Source organism: Mytilus californianus, unplaced genomic scaffold, assembly GCF_021869535.1.
Source record: "Mytilus californianus isolate M0D057914Y unplaced genomic scaffold, xbMytCali1.0.p SCAF_13, whole genome shotgun sequence".
Lineage (NCBI taxonomy): Eukaryota > Metazoa > Mollusca > Bivalvia > Mytilida > Mytilidae > Mytilus > Mytilus californianus.
In genome coordinates this window covers 35,063,907-35,078,300 of record NW_026262615.1, presented here as the reverse complement: position 1 = coordinate 35,078,300, position 14,394 = coordinate 35,063,907, and the positions used below count along the sequence as shown (strand labels likewise).

General features: G+C 33.8%; 1 protein-coding gene across 2 annotated transcripts; it reads right to left on the bottom strand.

Moving 5' to 3' along the window:
• Positions 1 to 2,781: 2,781 nt before the first annotated feature.
• Positions 2,782 to 13,474, bottom strand: LOC127723558 (squidulin-like). Of its 2 annotated transcripts, none has more exons than XM_052230233.1 (5): positions 13,233 to 13,474; positions 8,405 to 8,548; positions 6,368 to 6,426; positions 5,267 to 5,462; positions 2,782 to 3,158 (listed from the first exon to the last, which is right to left on the bottom strand). In XM_052230233.1, the coding sequence occupies exons 1-5, from the start codon at positions 13,288 to 13,290 to the stop codon at positions 3,124 to 3,126; spliced, it is 492 nt and encodes a 163-aa protein (XP_052086193.1). In that variant the 5' UTR covers positions 13,291 to 13,474; the 3' UTR covers positions 2,782 to 3,123. The 2 variants fall into 2 exon arrangements, with proteins under 2 accessions (XP_052086193.1, XP_052086194.1); XM_052230234.1 differs by lacking the exon at positions 13,233 to 13,474 and adding an exon at positions 10,496 to 10,514.
• Positions 13,475 to 14,394: the final 920 nt, after the last annotated feature.

The following is a 14,394-nucleotide window of genomic DNA, read 5'->3' as shown; positions in this document are numbered from 1 at the left end:
TGATTTTTGCTGTTTAACGCCAATTTCAGCACAATTGGGTGTATCGTGCAATGGTATGTAAAGCTTATGCTCTTTCGTTTTAGCTTTTTATTTGAAAATGATTGATTAGTTGTTGCTGTTTAACGCCACTGTCAGCATTATTGGCTATATAGTGGTGGTCCGTTTTTTATTGGAACATGAAGCCGGAGTGCCCGGGTTGAATAAAATAATATTAAAAAGAATATAAAACGGGTACATCCGTAGAATAATTTATTCAAATAATCAAATTAAAGCAGTGCATGTATATTCAGAAAAACTTATCGTGTATATCATAATTTCGTATTTGAGCTTTTGATTTGAAAATGATTGATTGATTGTAGGTGTTCAATGCCACTTTCAGCACTGTAAGCCATATCGTGGCCGTCATTTTTTTTTTTTTTTTTTTTGTGGATAAAGCCGGAGAGCCGGGTTGAATAAACTAATATAAAACAATATTTCTTTTCAGAATGAAGTTTAAATTGACAAAAGTATATAAAACGGGTACACGCGTAGAATAATTTTGTCAAATAATTTTTCGTGTTTGAATTGGTCATTATAAATTATGTAAATTAAACAACTTACCGCCCTGTGAATAGTGCTTTATATCTTTATTCGCCGAGGCCACCTTCAAATGTCTTGTTTTTTCTCCCGATGAATCTAATAAACTTACCTGTAGAATCAATACCAATTTCAAACTAATCACAATCAAGATTTCTGTTCTCGTCGCAGCCTCTTAATCCAAATAACTTTGGACAGGAAATCTTTCATCTTGGCATCTAATACACGCCTAAACGGAGTAAAGCGACCATCCTTTTCATTCAGAAAGTTTTTGTCGTTAACATTCATGTCTCTGAGGTGTTAGTAGACCACAAACGATATAATATATAGAGATTTGGGTAGGTAATCGTCTCCCTTCTTCTTTTTAGCTTCCATAATAATCCGCTGAAGCCAGAAATCCATACTATCCGCATCCATGAGATGCAAATCCGGAATTTTGTCGTCGTGTTTAGCTCTTGCTGACCTCCATTCGTTAGATACTCCAACTGACCACCTAGTATTTATATTTGTGTAAGCATTGGTTTGAGCAGAAACGAGTTTTTTTTTATTTCCTTCTCTGAAACTGGAGGAACGAAATGATCGTCATACTCGATCTTCGCTTTTTCCGACATGTGTTGATTGTCCGTATTCACCCGATGCTGCAGATTTTCCTCAAAACTAACATCCTGCAAAATGTCAAAAACAGTTTCAAAAGTATCTTGAGCTACGTAATTTTCATCAAAAGGAGTGACATCAACAGCACGACTATCTCCTGCTTGACAAAGTAAAACATCTTCCATGTACTCTTCTTCTAATTCGGCCGCTGCTTGGGACAAAACAATATCGTCCATATCTAAAATGTCCATGAGGTCAAATCCGTCTGCCATGGCTAATTCTAAATCGTTGGTGCGAAATAGCATCGTTAGGATCGTGCAGTTTTTTCCCGCCAGATCATTCTTTCAGAAGTTGTATTTCATTGGCCAGTGTTTAACTTTTGACACATGTCGTCGACCATTAATGTTACAATTCATATATAGCCACGCTTTACGCTACGCTTTTCGTGACTTAAAAAAGTTAATTCGTAACGGGCGTGCTATATATATAACTTATTTTGAGAAGCTGGATGAAAGTGTCTCATCCTTGTTCATAAAGGGAATAGGTTGTCAGTGGTTGACAAAATGTAGTAAATTAAGCCATTGATTATCTCCCTTGATAAGGATTTGTTATTTATTCACGCCATATATGTATAAACAGGAAATCTCTGTAGAACATAAAAATTGATTTATTCTAGATAACTTTTACAAATAACTACCATGTTTAAAAACAACAAAAATGACTTTAACGTGTAGTCTTAGCTAGATGATTGTTTTTATTAGTTGTTATTGATTTTGAACTAGCTGTCAGTAACTGCGAGTTCTCTCAGACCTATACTTAGTGTCTAAATTTTGTACGGATGTATATAAGTACCCTGCCACGTCCACTCTGTGTTTTTGTTAGATGTATTTCTATTTGTATATCCATCTAATGAGTTAAGCCTTTTTCAACTGATTTTTTTCTTATGTTGTACTGTTACACCACTGTCCCAGGTTAAGGAGAGGGTTGGCACCTTCAAACTAGTTTAACCCCACCACATTCTTTATGTGCCTGTCCCAAGTCAGGAGCCTGTAATTGGGTGGTTGTTGTTTGTTGCTCTTTATCATATTTGATTTTCGTTTATTTTTTTGTATAGTGTGTTCTTGTTTTGTGCTGTTGCACCACTGTCCTAGACTAGGGGGAGGGTTTGGCCCCATCTAACTAGTTTAATCCCGCCACATTCTGTATGTGCCTGTCCCAAGTCAGGAGCCTGTAATTCCGTAGTTGTCGTTTGTTGTTGTGTATCATATTTGTTTTTTTGTTTTTTTGTTTTTTTTATTATTTTGTACATAAATTAGGCCGTTAGTTTTCTCGTTTGAATTATTTTACATTTGTCATTTCTGGGCCTTTTATAGCTGACTTTGCGGTATGGGTTTTGCTCATTGTGGAAGGCCGTACGGTGACCTATAGTTGTTAATTTCTGTGTCATTTGGTCTCTTGTGGAGAGTTGTCTCATTGGCAATCATACCACATCTTCTTACTTTTATATTTAACAGAATATATTAGAAAAAAATTCAGGATAAGTTCAACCAATAGTACGTCAAATACAATGTATATTTTCAACAAAATTCATAGGATAAATGGACCATAATGTTTCTGAAAACTCCATTTTTAAATTATGATAAATTGTTAAAATAACGCCTTTACATGCTATGAAAAAGAAACAAAGTAATTGTGATTCAATAAATTAATACATATATAAGAAGCAAATAAAAATTGATATTCAAGGACAAGCTGGCTTTAATTAAAAAGAGCGATTTCAATACTTTTGTTTATTCGGACTGGACATATTGTCTTCGACCACAACATCAGCTTTATGAAAATTTTAAATTACATTAAAGATCATGTTCCATATGAAGTCAAATTAAGTTCACTAAACACCATCCTCCTCTTTTTTCTATTAAAAGAAAACATATTCAACATCGTCTTTTACATTCACATTCGTTGTTGGGCTGCTACTCTTGCAAATTCTGTAAAAGAATGATAATATAAATTGATCATGTGTCTGTCCCAATTTAGGATCTTCTCTAGCTTGTTATATTGTTATGTTTTGTTTGCTACGTGTTTTTTTTTGTTTTTTTTTTGTTGTTTTTTTTTGGGGGGGGGGGGGGGGGGGTAGGGGATTTACTTGCTTTTTACAATTCTTTCTTTTGGTGTTTTGTTTTACCATTTATGGATTTTTACATTGATTGCAGTTGTTTCAATCAATGTCAAATTCCATAAATGGTAAAAAATGAACACCAATATATTTTCAAGACATGCATTTATGAGCTTCAATGACGTATTGTGGAGATATTCTTGGGAATAGCTGCAGCACCGTAGCTAATATTTTTTGACAATTTGCGGACCATAGTCCGCAAATTATCAAAAAATATCATAAGGACCTATGAGCTACTGTTCGTAGCTAATTTGGGAATAGATAACGGTCCAGCTACAATAAGATAAACAATTGTTTCCAACAAGTACTTCACCGATACTTACACATACTTTCAAAGGAAACTTTAAATACCACAAAAGAAAGAAAGAAGATACCAAGGGGCATTTGAAAATCATAAGTTCAATAAAGTTAGTCTCATTGAGGTTTAAGCGTGACGCGGAATTGGCCGACTTTTTGTAAGCGTGACACGTGAAAGTCAAATTATTGTGCGTAAAAACGGATGATGGAAGGAACACGTGAAATTACAACCGTTATTATTTTACAATGATAAGCGGGATACGGCCATCTGACAAAACAATAACCGAGATCCGTGATCAGAACGTCCCCCCCCCCGCCCCCAAATGAGACCCCCAATAAAAACGGCCATACCATGACCAAAAATTAAAAAAAAGCGACGAAAGAACAAACAACAATAATAAACATAACATAGAAACTATAGACTGATTAACACGAACACACAAAAAAACTGGGGGTGAATTCTAGTGTATTCCGAAAGGTAGCACACAGAACCGGGAAGACTAGTTGTTGGGAAATTCCAAACAAAGCAGTTTTCTTACATGTATGTACTACAGGAATCCATATGGGAACCAAAAGTTAATAAACAAACAGTCACGCTAATACTGATATACATGTATCTGTAAAACTAAATAACGCTTACCAAACGAGATTATTTTTGTCCAACTATTAAAAGCAAATACTTAATGGATATTCAGCACTTAAACAATTTGAAATAAATTTGTTTGGAATTGTTAGGGTGGGGTGCCTCTGGAAAAAAGAAGCTAAGGGTAGTGATTTTGCCTTGCAACAGGCATGGCGAACCCTTCAAACAGCTGTTGCAAGAGGTTCTTGATGTTTAGGAAGCATGACACACCCTGTATATGTGACCTAGGATTAAACAGGATATCCAATAACGATCACAACATAGCAATTGTATTTATTCAACTAAACTGAATGCATCAGTTCAGAAATTTAACGTTATTTAGAACTCAAGTCTCCGTAAAGGATGGTTTGTCAAATGTAAAACTTCAACATGATTTAGCTCTAATGAATGAATCCTATATTTGAAAAGTTCATTGATCTATACACTCAGATGATACCGATATGCTTCCATAGCTACATTTATTTGTCAACAAATCAATAGATTCAATCAAAATTGAAAAAAAATATACACAATTAAAATGTACCATTTATCTTAAAACAAAAACCAGCTTGAAACAAGTGCAATTCACAGAATAGTCATGTGAACCTGGTTATAATGTAACACTCATTGTTGAAGGCCGTACGGTGACCTATAGTTGTTAATTGCTGTGTCATTTGGTCTCTTGTAAAGAGTTGTCTCATTGGCAATCATACCACATCTTCATTTTTATAAGTTACAACGAAAAAGAGAGGCGAAAGAATGGTGTTAATTAAAAGAGATATCCTAACTCATAAGTCGAAAACAAACTGACAATGGCATAGCAAAAAAACAAACGAAAACGACTAAAAGACAATTACTTAGTAACAATATACAACGCACAACATAGAAAACTAAAGACTGAGCAACACGAATCCCACCAAATACCTTGGGTGATCTCAGGTGAACGGAAATTAATCGTAAAGTTTTACTAAAACACACATCTTGGTATTTTAGCTAATTACCTTCAAAACTGATAACTCCATCTCCATTCAAATCTGCCTCTTTTAACATTTCCGATGCATCCATTTCTGCCGTTTCTGTACCAAGTGATTGTAGCACCATTATCAACTCTTCTATTGTAATTTCTCCATTTTTATCTACATCAAAGCTGTCAAAAGCTTGTCGTAAGACTTCATCTTCATAGTCTATTAAACATATCTGAAAGACAATAATAGTTCGTGCTTCGTTACTAAAATGATTTATAATAACTATTCGTGTCGATGAATTAGAAACTTATATAGAAACTAAATGAACGGTCCAACTCCCACAGACAAAGTTAACCTTTGTTAGCTACACATATAAAAATAAGAAGATATGGTATGATTGCCGTGTTTTCTATTGTCCTTCCTTTTTGTCGTATAGCTCAAAATGTTTCTACGTATTTAGGCCACACTTAAAAATATTTTGGTTTGTCCAAACGCTACCTAAAGGTAGAGACAATCGGTAGGTAGGTAGTCGTTTTCTTTTGATTTCGGAAAGGAGAAATTGAAGTATTCGATATTGTTTAAGTCTTCCTGCCTATCAGATAAAAAAAAATCAAATCAGGACAATAAAAAATTTTGAGTAGGCAGCTATTTTCTGGGTATAGGTAGGGTTAGGGCAAACAAACATATTCTTTTTTATGGCCTTATACAATCCTGCCTTTCAAATTTAAGGTTCGATTGTTTCAAGTATCACCACGTAACTATGCTATTGTAAAAATGTCATTTGCGTAATGACAAAGGAACTATGCTTAATATATCTACTTTATTTGAACTTTGGCGGATAGTTGTCATATTGGCAATCATACCACATCTCCTTTTTTATACTTTTTATATGCTTTTATCATTGCTCTTCAACTCCAAGTAACTGTGATGCTTTCAACAAGGCTATCTGATAATCACCGGTGTAAGCGAGCAGAATTATTTCCTTGATGTTGATTACTTCATATGTCAACAAATTACAGACCAATGCGTTCATTTACATTTACACATGAACACAACTATCATGCACGAGGAGTGTCTAGATCGTTTTTTATTTGTTTGTTTGTAAATATTTTAAAAGGTTTTCTTCGTTAGACTTACAGGTTTGCTGTTTTTACTCATTATTGTCTCAAATTCTTTGTAATCTATAAATCCATCACCTAGAAAATAAACAAGTAATACGCTATCAGTAAATCGATTATTTTGATTAAAGGATCTGATTTATAAAAAAATCGACTCAAATCAGGCCGTTAGTTTTCACTTTTGAATTGTTTTACATTTTGTCATGTGGAGCCTTTTTTATCAGACTATACGGTATAGGTTTTATCAGACTATACGGTAAAGGTTTTATCAGACTATACGGTAAAGGTTTTATCAGACTATACGGTATAGGTTTTATCTGACTATACGGTATAGGTTTTATCAGACTATACGGTATAGGTTTTATCAGACTATACGGTATAGGTTTTATTTGACTATACGGTATAGGTTTTATCAGACTATACGGTATAGGTTTTATCAGACTTTACGGTATAGGTTTTATCTGACTATACGGTATAGGTTTTATCAGACTATACGGTAAAGGTTTTATCAGACTATACGGTAAAGGTTTTATCAGACTATACGGTATAGGTTTTATCTGACTCAACGGTATACGTTTTATCTGACTATACTAAACGGTATAGGTTTTATCTGACTATACTGAACGGTATAGGTTTTATCTAACTATACGGTATATGTTTTATCTGACTATACGGTATAGGTTTTATCTGACTATACTGAACGGTATAGGTTTTATCTAACTATACGGTATAGGTTTTATCTGACTATACGGTATAGGTTTTATCTGATTAAACGGTATAGGTTTTATCTGAATATACGGTATATGTTTTATCTGACTATACGGTATAGGTTTTATCTGACTCAACGGGATAGGTTTTATCTGACTCTACGGTATAGGTTTTATCTGACCATACGGTATAGGTTTTATCTGACTATACGGTATACGTTTTATCTGACTATACGGTATAGGTTTTATCTGACTATACGGTATAGGTTTTATCTGACTATACGGTATAGGTTTTACTTATTGTTGAAGGTCGTACAATGATCTATTATTGCTACGTCCTTTGGTCTCTGGTGGATATTGTCTCATTATGTAAGCAATTTATTTTAAAACACATCATATCAAACTAATCAATCAATATATCTAATTTCTATCTTTATTGGTGTTAAGAATTAACTTTAAGGATGTTCGCTACTCTGTTTCAAAATAATATGCTTTTTAAAAGACTGTTATAAATTGATAGTAACTATATAAATAAAGGAACTAAAAAAGCAGATAAAAACGAAGGGTCCGTATGCTTGTTTTCGAGATATAAGCTATTGAAAATTTGGCGGGAAATGATTCTCTCTAGATTTTTCATACATTTAACATTGGCACCTTTTTTCTGTCTAAACAAGGATTTAATAAGATTTTCAAAGATGGAATTTCTTAACTATATTTAATCAAATCATGAAAAGAAAAGTATGGGTAAGTGGGCAAAATTTTGTTTAATGGCACTACATGGATAAACCAGAGGACTCTGAATATCTGGCAAAAATTCAAAAACAAGAGGAGCGAACATCCTTATTCGAATCTTACGAGTACAAAACATCGTGATACATGTTTACTGTGAATAACAATGATTTTTTTTGTGAAAAGGGTCGCTGTTTGACCTAAAAAAAACATCCCGGTATCGAGGTGTGCATCCAAAGAACATAAATATTATGTATAGATATCGCAGTATCGATGTGTGTATCCCATGAACATATGCAGATATCACAGTATCGATGTGTGTACAAATGTATCCCTAGGGTTTACATATGTAGATACACATGTATCACTTTTTCGAGGTGTACATCCCATGAATATATGAAGATATCCCATTTCGAATGTTTTTCCCCATGTACACATGTAGATATCGCAGTATCGAGGTATACATCCCATGAACATCTGTAGATATCGCATTAAGAATGTTTTTTTTTCCTTGTACATACAATATCAAAGTATTGAAGTTTGCATCCGTGTCGTACACATGTTGATACAACAGTATCAATGTGTCTATCCCGTATACATATAACTATGTAAATTCTTACCATTTCTGTCTACTTCTCGGATCATCTTTTTGGCTTGTTTTTCGTTAAGGGTCATACCCAATAAATCTGAGGCATGCCTTAGTTCCGTCCAAGACAGTCTATTATCCTTGTTTATATCGATCTGTTTAAATGCTTTTCGACATTCTATAACGATAAAAAATGAGTTCACAATGTAATTGAGAATGAAAACGAGAAATGTGTCAAAGAGACAAAAACCCGACCAAAGAGCAGAAAACAGCCCAAGGGCCACAAATGGGTCTTCAACACAGCGAGGAAATCCCGCACTCTTAGGCGGGATTCAACTGGCTCCTAAATAAAAACGGACGTCACACTAAACTCCAAAACATATAAATGAACCAAAATAAAAAAAAACATACAAGACTAACAAAGGTCAGAGGCTCCAGACTTTAGACAGGCGCATAAGTGCAGCGGGGTTAGACATGTTTTGTGAGATCTCAACCCTCCCCCTATACCTCTAGCCAATATAGAATAAACAAATACACAGCAATACGCACAGTAAAAATAGCTATATATTTAACACAATAGTTTTGTTATTGGTAATGTTTAAAGTCTCACATCGTGTTGTTGTTATATTCTTTATACTTGTTAAGGGCCTTCTTCAGAAACAAATAGCATAACCTCTTCCAAACATGCGAGTACTCTCAGATCTGTACTTATTGTCTTTTTGTTGTTGGGATGTATAAGTACCCGTCCACGTCCACTCTGTGTTTTTGTTAGACGTATTTCTATTTATACCCATCTGATGAGTTAAGCCTTTTTCAACTGATTTTTATAGTTTGTTCTTATTTCGTACTGTTGCACCACTGTCCAAGGCTTTTTTTTTTTTGGGGGGGGGGGGGTTAAGCGCTCACAAACATGTTTAACCGCCACATTCTTTATGTGCCTGTCCCAGTCAGGAGACTGTAGTTTAGTGGTTGTCGTTGGTTCATGTCCGTCATATTTGTTTTTCGTAAATTGTTTTGTTATAAATTAGGCCGTTAGTTTTCTCGATTGAATTTTTTCATATTTTTCATGTCGGGGCCTTTTATAGCTGACTATACGGTATGGGTTTTTCTCATTGTTCAAGGCCGTACTGTTGCCTATAATTTCTTACATCCACTCCATTTGAACTTTTGTGGATAGTTGTCTCATTGGCAAACATACCACATCTCCTTATTTTTATTAAAACAAGAAAGATCATAAAATTGTCATAGGGAACATGTGTACTAAGTTTCAAGTTGATTGGACTTCAACTTCAGCAAAAACTATCTTGACCAAAAACTTTAACCTGAAGCGGGACAGACGGACGGGCGGACGAACGAACGGACGCACAGACCGAAAAACATAATGCCCCTATGTGGGGCATAAAAATACTGATTACATTATATTCCTGCATGACTAAGTTAAACCATGATAGTTGGGTTTTATTTCAAAATGGTTCAAAAAAAGTTTTAATTTATTTTACCGAATTGTACTATTTATAACGTCAAGCTAACTTGCGCACCTTATTGCGTACTTTATGTAATTCAACCTTCTCAAATTTAAACTGATATCAGTCCCTTTATTTTGAACAAAAAATGTTTTTGTTATTTGACAGATGTGCACATGAATATCAGTGAACAATCTGCTGTTTGATTTATACAGGTGACTGGTCCTGAATGGCGATAAAAGATTAAAGGTTTAGATGTTTATCAATAGACTTAAATAGGTTGATAAGAAGCTATCCTGTACTGTCATGTAGCTTTGTGTATTATTTCAATTTATAGATAGGAGTAAAAAACCCTCGTATCATCAGTATATGGAATACATATGTATTGATATTATCATTCACCAATAAAAAAATGATATTGTTTTCTTTCTCAAAACACATGTTTCTGGACTTATCTTCATTAAGTAAGGTCGAGATTCGAGAGTTCAGAAAGCCAAAAGTACAAAATACTTGAAAGCATAAAACTAAAAGGGCTTACAATTGTCTGTACAACTGTACCCGAAGGAATTACGACTCTTACTATCAATACTTATGTATTCCAGCTAGCATCAATAAATATATAACAAAAAGACATCGGCATTTAAAAAAAAAATACTACTCACACTTCATTCTATGCACTCAAACCCCATCCCAGAAATATTCGGAATCAATGTGAAAAATGTGTAGCCTAGCGTTCCGAAGGTTGTTTTTTATTATCTGTCGACACAATTTTTAGGGTTTAAACGGACGTGTCATTAAATGTTTGATTGCAATGGTAACATTGAATATAGATAACTTTTAGCATATATTTTGCTTCCAACATGGTACGGCGCAGCATTTTGATGCAGTTTCTATTTTTTTTTCTAAGCTCTCAACGTTTTCCCCGCCCCGAAAATGGGATTAATTGATTGATTGTTGTTTGCTTAACGTTCAGTGGCAAATATTCCAGGCATGTTTAGGGCGAGAACAGTCCAGTTTAGCAATGCATTCAATAGAAATATGTCATTTGGGCTATGACTGGGATTTAGACTAACACCGGAAATATGAAACTACATGGATAGGAACAGGAATTTAGCTATGCAGTAAGTCATATACGGACCCCTAAAAAACTCACAAGGGTTCTTAACGTGCACAGAACGTGACACTCTTTCTTTATTAGACTTAAGAAATAATTCATGGGGTTGCATTTATTGTGATTTTACCAGGGATTGGCCCTTTATGCTAAATATTTTACCACGAGCGTCAGCGAGGGGTAAAATATCAGCATAAAGGGCCAACCTGTGGTAAAATCAATATAAATTCAAGCCCCATGAATTTTTCTATTCTAATAGGACAAAGATGGCATTCTTTGGGATCGAAGCGCTCTATGTGAAGGGAAATGTTTGCTGCTCCCGTAATTGAACACACTATTATGGTCAGATCATATGTTTTCGTACGTCATATGAATTCGTACTATGCATACTTTTTCAATCGGAAATTGTGACGTCACAATGCATTCTTAATAGCACGAAAACCCATGAGACGAGGATAATACTGACGTAAACGACGAAGAAAATTAATAAGTGACAGTATTTAACGATATACAATAACATATTGAGACAGATTTGGATGAATTTAATTGACTTTCTTACTTTCATTTATGAAGATATGGACATTATACAAATTCTTACCATCGTTTCTTTATGTTTTCATGTTTTGAAGACTTTCAGTTTCCCATTCGTACATTTTCCCGTAAAATCTTTACATTCTTACGTCATCGTTTAATGACGCCATTTTAATACACCATCTGACGTGAGGTAAATCATTCACAAAAAGCATACGACATAAGAGTAGGATTGGAACAGCCCAAACAAATCATGACGTTGCCTATAAGCTGACATATGAATATATTCGAATTTTATCACGGGTGTGTACTCAAAGCGTTTGAAGAACGTCATATTAGAAATCGGATTAAACGTCCCCATTCCAACCGGACGGGGCTGTGTATTTATAAATCTCGCACAACTCAACGGACGTCCCATTTTGGAAAGGTTTTTACTGCATGATGGAAGAAAGTGACCATATTTTAAGTCATCCTCGCGGTCCGAAAATTTGAAAAGTAGTTTTCAGAAAGTTAAAGAAACAGAAAGTCGAGACGCCGAAAATATTCACTCAAGTATGAGTTTTTAAACCTTGGTGTTATGTAATGGTAAATTGGGAATGGTATCATGGGAGGTAGCCATTTTGTGTCAGTATCTGTATAAGGAATGTCCTTCTCCAAAGGAGCACTCCTTTTACAGAAGTGGTTAAAAGTTCGTTTAAAATTATATTAACATTTAGCTAGGTGTATACAGTGTTTCTATATGGTTACACTACTGGTAATTAATTGTGTAAAAAAAGGGGGGGGGGTAGTACAGTCATTAAGCCCTACAGGCAGTAGCTTTGTTTTCAGTATAAAAATCGAATATTTTCTAAACAAAAATAACAAAGTTTAACTTAGCAGAACAGAAACAAAGTCCTGATTTCAAAATGGTAAATAAAGTCCTTGCAAATACAAATTTTAAATGTAGCAGTTTATTCTATATCCCATATGTTTGTCAATGTATACAAAAATCGACAACTCTTGTCTCATTTATTTTCAATTTTAAAAAGTTATCTATAAGGTTTCTAGTTAATATCATTTTTTTAATCCAACCTTTTAAGAGGGGATATATAAAATCAATGTATGTTACGATTACGGGCAACTTTGGTGCTTAAAACTGTTAGTAAAACATGCTGCATATCAATGTCAGATCATCAAATCAAAGTTTTACCTGTTAATTGCCATGCTAATATATAAGGTTAGACCCGCAGAACAACTTTATAATTACTTCGACAAAAAAAATAGAGATATATATTGAAATAGTTTGTATTCTATTGAGATTAATACACTGCGAAACAAGCAACTTAATATAAATTTTATTTGTTTTGTTTGGTTTTTTTTTCAAAAAACAAACAAACTATGTTGTAATCGGTAAACTTCTTTAACAAAAAAACATACAGATAAAATAAAAAAAAAATAAATAATATATTTGAATTGTTACGGACAACTTTGGTGAAAAGGTGAATATAGTCGGTAATCTGTAAATGTTGCTACGCCATTTTGGGTTCGTTTCCTTACCATCAAAATAAAGAAAATTACAAAATCGAAAGAAAACTATTTAAATGGAATGAGATGTTTCTGCAGTTAAACGTATTAATTCGTGTTTTCAACATTAACAAATAAAATAAACGTCATTATTTTTTATTTAATAATCAAAATGTTTAAATGTTTAAATTTTCGAGTTATCTTGTTATATACGTACTATTTTCTTTTTTTAAATGATTAAGGGCAATAATTACCTTCTTTTTCTTTCTGTGTTAGTTCCCGGAAATATTTCATATGCACACCTATATCCATCCTGATAGATTTGTGTCGTATTCAAACAAAATTGAAAATATTTATACTCTTCAAAATCACAATAATAAATAATTATTTCTTTGTGATGATATCTTAAACTTATATATTTACAATTAAACCTGTGTAAACAAATCATATAATTAACCATATAAAATTTCAAATGACGCCAGTTAACATTAATGTGTTTTAAAATTAGTGTACCTATTCATAATAGGTGTTGATGCGAACTTTAATTAGGAATTTAATGTCGAAGTCTTATTGATTAAATAATTATACAAAAATAGAGCTGAATATATCCGTGAATTTTAATGCCTGTTGAAGACCAGTCGACTCCATCTTTTGTGTAATTACTTACGAAAAACTATATGTCTAAAATATCTGTCTCCTTTGCATTCAGTTCAAACCTACAGAACATTCAACTTTTTATAAATTGCTTAATTGTTTTTGTCCTGAAGTTACATAGAATATTTGCCAATGCACGTTAATTTGACAAGCAATAGTTATGGATCGACCTTAATCTAAAAACCAATTCATTTGTAAGTAATAAAAATGAATGTCGTTATCAGACACATTTTATAACTTCAGGTTAATTATTGATTAGCAACTTAAATGCAATGTCCAAAATGTAATTTATTCTGGGTATATATTAAGTACTGTGTGTTTGTTTATTCTACATTGGCTAGAGGTATAGGGAGGGTTGAGATCTCACAATACATGTATAACCCCGACGCATTTTTGCGCCTGTCCCAAGTCAGGAGCCTCTGGTCTTTGTTAGTCCTGTATGTCTTTTTCTAATTTTACTCATTTATATGTTTCGGAGCTTAGTTTGACGTCTATTTTCACTGAACTAGTACACATTTTTGTTTAAGGGCTAGCTGAAGCCCGCCTTCGGATGCGGTATTTTCTCGCTGTGTTGAGACCAATTGGTGGCCTTGGGCTGTTATCTGCTCTTTGGTCGGGTTGTTGTCTTTCTGACACATTCCCCATTTCCATTCTCAATTTCAATGTTTTCAAAAGCGTGCACCAAAGCGTCATTGGTGGTAAATAGCGTCCTAATCCAGGGCATACATAATGTTATATGTTTTTTATTCATTTTGATATACG